The sequence below is a fragment of the Pteropus alecto genome, unplaced genomic scaffold (assembly GCF_000325575.1).
Source record: "Pteropus alecto unplaced genomic scaffold, ASM32557v1 scaffold821, whole genome shotgun sequence".
In the NCBI taxonomy this organism is placed as follows: domain Eukaryota; kingdom Metazoa; phylum Chordata; class Mammalia; order Chiroptera; family Pteropodidae; genus Pteropus; species Pteropus alecto.
Genome location: NW_006431396.1, coordinates 235396 through 240504, shown reverse-complemented (window position 1 = coordinate 240504; position 5109 = coordinate 235396). Strand labels below are relative to the sequence as shown.

At 32.9% G+C, this 5109-nt stretch overlaps 1 protein-coding gene across 1 annotated transcript in view; it reads right to left on the bottom strand.

Annotated features, from left to right (window-relative positions):
* The window catches only part of TMLHE (trimethyllysine hydroxylase, epsilon), a 40045-nt gene that overhangs the window by 18674 nt on the left and 16262 nt on the right, over positions 1 to 5109 (bottom strand). The window contains exon 2 of the mRNA XM_025039812.1: positions 1137 to 1374. Within this exon, the coding sequence (XP_024895580.1) occupies positions 1137 to 1374 (238 nt within the window). The remainder of the gene's footprint in view (positions 1 to 1136; positions 1375 to 5109) is intronic.

Sequence of the window (5109 nt, the reverse complement as noted above, 5' to 3'; positions counted from 1 at the left end):
ATTTCTTAGTTTTCTGAGGAACCTCCATACTGTTTTCCATAGTGGCTGTACCAATTTGCAGTCCCACCAGCAGTGTATGAGGGTTCCTTTTCCTCCACATTCTCTCCGATACTTGTTATTACTTGTCTTGTTGATAACAGCTATTCTAAGAGGTGTGAGATGGTATCTCATTGTGGTTTTGATTTGCATTTCTATAATACCTAGTAATGTTGAGCATGTTTTCATATATTTGTTGGCCATTTGTATGTCTTCTAGGGAGAAGTGTGTGTTCAAGTCCTCTGACCTTTTTTGATTGGATCGTTTGGTTTTTGTTGTTGTTATTGAGTCGTATGAGTTCTTTGTATATTTTGGATATTAGGCCCTTATCAGAGGCATTGCTTGCAAATATATTTTCCTATTTAGATGGTTCTCTCCTTGGACAACAATGTATTTTTATCTTCACAACACCTGTGTGTGGAAGAGCTAGCTTGAAATGACTGGAGATAATGAGTTTGGGTTTGAATATGATGTGCTTTATAGTCCTACAAGATAACTAAGTGGCAATATCTAGTAGACAATTGAATATACAGGTCAAGATATTTGCATAAATATGGGATACAGACTAATGTGGTCATCACGCTTTTGGGTACCTTAGCTGTTTCGTTACTGAGCATGATTTAATAACTGGTTTTGAATTTAATTATGTCTTTATTTTAAAATTCTCTCTTAAATATCTGCCCCCCCCCACCAAATCTAGTATTCCTTGCTTGTTGGGCTATTTATTATTCCAGGAGAATTATAATAAGAATAGAAATTGTACTAACAAAAAAAACCCTATAGAATAGCAAGATTAAAATGTGGCAAATATGGGGTCAAATATAGGGGTGTAGGGGGAGGGTGAAGTGGGTAAAGGAGATAAAATATATGGTAGCTGAAGGAAACTGGACTTTGGGTGGTGAACACACAACAGAATATATGGATGTCAAATGATAATGTACACCTGAAAAATTATATGATTATATTAACCAATGTTGTCCCAATAAACTTAATTAAAATAAAATAAAATGTGGCAGATGTAAGGACCTTAGGAATTTTCATTACATGAGATGGCTAATATTTGGTAAAACATTACACGGGGTTAGTTCTTTGGTACTCACCTGATCAAATAGAGCTTTTTATTCCATGGATAGATATTTAAGACTGGCCCAACACCAGTCATGTGGTTGCAACATTCTCCAACATTTTCAATATATTCATACTTCAATGGCACATTGCTGAGGAGTTCAAATTCCTCAGGTGCCTTTTGAAATACCTGTTCTGCTGCATAGAATCCAATTACTAGCAGTGTCCTGCCACCTGTTTCTTCATACTTGAATGAAGTGAAACACTTGAATGCTAAAGAGGAAAAAAGTTAAATTCTTCTGGTTAGCAGAGAAGTGGGAACATATCAAAATTTTAGAAAACTATATATGAAATAATTACTGAATCTACTTGTGCCATTTTATTTTCATGAAGAAATAAATCTCATTTTCTAATTGTTTTCCCTAATAGCCAGTTGTACTTTTTTGTGCTTTGAAATATTAATGCCACTACACGTTTCTTCTAAACATTTTCAACATGCATTAAAGCCAATATGTATCAGGCCCTGTGAATACAGGTGTGAATAAGTTATAGTCTCTGTTATAAAGAAGCCCAGAGCCTAGTAAGAAGACATGAAGCAAATAAAATATGATAGGTATTATAATAAAGTTGTATACAAGATATAGTGGAGCTATAAATAAAGGAAATTATTCTAGTGGGGTATCATATAAAGAAATACTTTGGAAGTGAATTTAAATGATTTTGCTTAGTCTTAAAAAATGATCAAGAGTTGGACCAGAATGTGATTGAGGCGAGGAGAAGGCATTCCAGGCAGAAAAAAAGTATGACCAAAGATACCATTGTAAAACAACCAGGTATATTCAAGAAAATGAGTAAAAAGTTCTTATTGCTATAGCACAGAGAACCATGGAAGGGTTTTAAATTGGGAAACTCTATGGTCATGTTAACATTTTAAAGACTTGATTATAGTGATAGTATGGGAGATGGGCTGGTGGGAATCAAGGTAACAAGAAATGTGGAAAACAACTTGGATAACTGAAATAGTAGAGAAAAATATTGAGGGCTTAAGCTCTGAGAAGGGTGTTATAGAAAAGAGGACACATCTAAGAGATATTACAGAGGTAGAACTGGCAAGATTTTATAACTGATTAGATGTGGAGGATGAAGAACAGGCAAAAATCTGGAATGACTAGGTTTTTAACTTAGGTAACTTGATAGATGGTGATGCCAGTTGCTAAGACAGAGAATGTAGGCAGATATGTAATTGGATGATAATAAAGGGGTTTGGGGGGTTGATGAAAAACTTCGGTATCGAGGTATATTGAAGTAGATGGGTCATACATATATGTCTGAAAATATTAACAGAGAAAAGAAAGGTGATGATTAATGAACTTGAAAACTAAAGTAGAATTTTCAAAAAAGTTTCAAAAATAAATGTTTCCAAATAAAGGAAAAAGGGAGAAGTAATCAAAAGAATACTCTATTTTGGAGAGGGGCAAACATTTTTTTTGCAGAATAATTGTTCTTTGGAAGAGTACCCCAAAGAAGACCAAGTCTTCTGTCCACTCACAAATGAAAAAGATTGTGGTCTCATCCAGACATATGGTCTTTGGCTTGATACATAAATCTACACTGGCAGTGTTTGGGCTGTGCTGGTGAGTCTTAGAGTTGTAGCAAGATGCTGAACAGCAGTGGTCTCAAAGCCAGACATAATCAAAACACATCACGGTGCTAGCATATCACAGTTCTAGGGAAAATTCAGATTCTTTTTTTTTTATTTATTAGTTTATATTATATATTTTATAAAAATTTAAAAATTTATTTAGGAAAACTTTAAAAAATCAGTAGTCAGAAAACTTGGTATAGTCCAAAAATATATCTGATTGAATATAGAAATTTGGTATGTAATGAACTGGTAGTTATAATCACTGGGGAAAATATGAACTTTTAAATAAATGGTTTTGGCACAACTAGATAGCCATTGGAAAAAAGATAAAATTGGCTCCATATTTCATATATGTATATTTTCATATTGTCACCAGGTCTCTAAGATAAACTCAAAATAGATCAGAGTTCTAAATTTGGAAAATGAAACCATTCAAGTATTTAAGTATCTTAAATATTTAAGTAACCACCAGCTCCATCAGCAGTTCTACCAGGTGGAAAGAAGATATCAAGGAGGTCCTTACTATTCTTGCAACTTTTCTGTTAGTTTGAAGTTCTAACAAAATTAAAAGTTACCAAAATATTACTTTCCTATACACCAGGTTACTCATTTAGGAAAGGTAAATAAAGCTGAAATCAAATATATAAGCAGAACAAAAATGATTAAGTATCTGGTTATAAACAAAAATGTAGGACACTGCTATAGAGAAAAATCTATATAACTATCCTGAATGACTTGAAGGAAACCTGAGTGGATAAATATGCTCACAGATGGGCAGATTCAATAATCAGAAGATACAAATTCTCCCACAAATTAAGACACAAAATCCCACGTACTTCTGATCCAAATCCCAGTGGAAATTTTCATATCCTGGACAGGCTAATTCCAAAATTCATACTCAGAATTAATAAAGTAACAATTTTGAACAAGAAGAAAGGCATGGGGTGACTGCCTTACTAGATATAAAACATATTATAAGGCTATGGTCATTTAAAAAGTATGGTATTCGTGCAGAATAGATGAACAGATCAAGAGAATAGAATAGAGTCCCAAAAGAGACCCAAATATACATGGAGATATGGTATATGTTAAAGGTGGCATTTCATAACCTTGGAGAAAAGATAGATTACTCATTAACTAGTTTTGGAAAAAAAAATATTTGAAAAAAATTGATTCTGGTTTATATCATTCAAAATGGTAAATTATGGATAGATTAAAATATAACAAAATAAAGCTATTATATGTTGACAATCTTAAGATAGGAAAGGGGGTTTTACTACAACACAAAAAGCATGAAAGATAAATTTGGACATATGAAAATAAAAATCTTCTGTTTTGCAAACAACATGAAAAACAAAGTTAAAAGACAAGTAACAGGTAAAATATTTTTAACATAAAAGAATACACAGCATTTAGAATAAATCCCTGTGATCATGAAGATAAAACTCAATAGAAAAATGAGTGAAGAACATCAATAGAAAAGTCACCGAAAGTGACCAGTAAACACATGAACTCCCCCAATCTTAGTGGTAATCAGAGAAATGGGTATTAAGATACCTTTTTTTATCCATCAGAGTGAAAAAAATTAAAGCTTGATTAAAGCAAGTATTTTCAAAAGATGTGAGGAAATGCATAGTCTCACACATTGGTAGTAGGAGTATAAACTGGTGAAGCCACACTGGATAGCAATCTGGAAGTTTCTATGAAAATGATAAAAAATATGTATATTTATTGCTTGACTCAAAAATTCATCTCTCAGTATTTACTTTATAGAAGCTGTCACACATGTGAAGGTGTGCAGTAGGATAGTCATAATACTGTTTATAATAGCAAAAAAAATTGGAAAATAAGACTAAATATCTATCAGTGGGGGCAGTGGAGGGATAGCTGAATAAACTATGGTATACATACATTGCGAGATACTAAGCAATAGTTTTAAAAAATGAAATGTACCTGTACTCCTCAAATTGACTTTGTATAGTATTATCATTCTCACTTTAAGAACAAGGAAACTAAGGCTCAGAGATGTTGAATAATTTTGTAAGATCACATAATGATTAGGTGGTAGAGATAAGACATGAACTCAAGTTGTCCAACCCCAAAGCCCACTACATTTGTGTTTCTCAAATTGTAGCCTTGGGAATCGCTGAAGATGAGGCTTCTGCAAAGGCAGAGTAAGGAGCTTGGCGAATCTTCTCCCTTAATAACAATGATAAAACTGGATAAAATAAAAAAACAACCATTTTAGGACTCTGGAAATTGACCAGAGGCATGCAACAAATTAAGAAATTATTCAAGAAAAACTACTAACCCTTGTGTAAAAACAGTAAGAATCTGTATATTTTAGTTTGGGATTTTCCTAT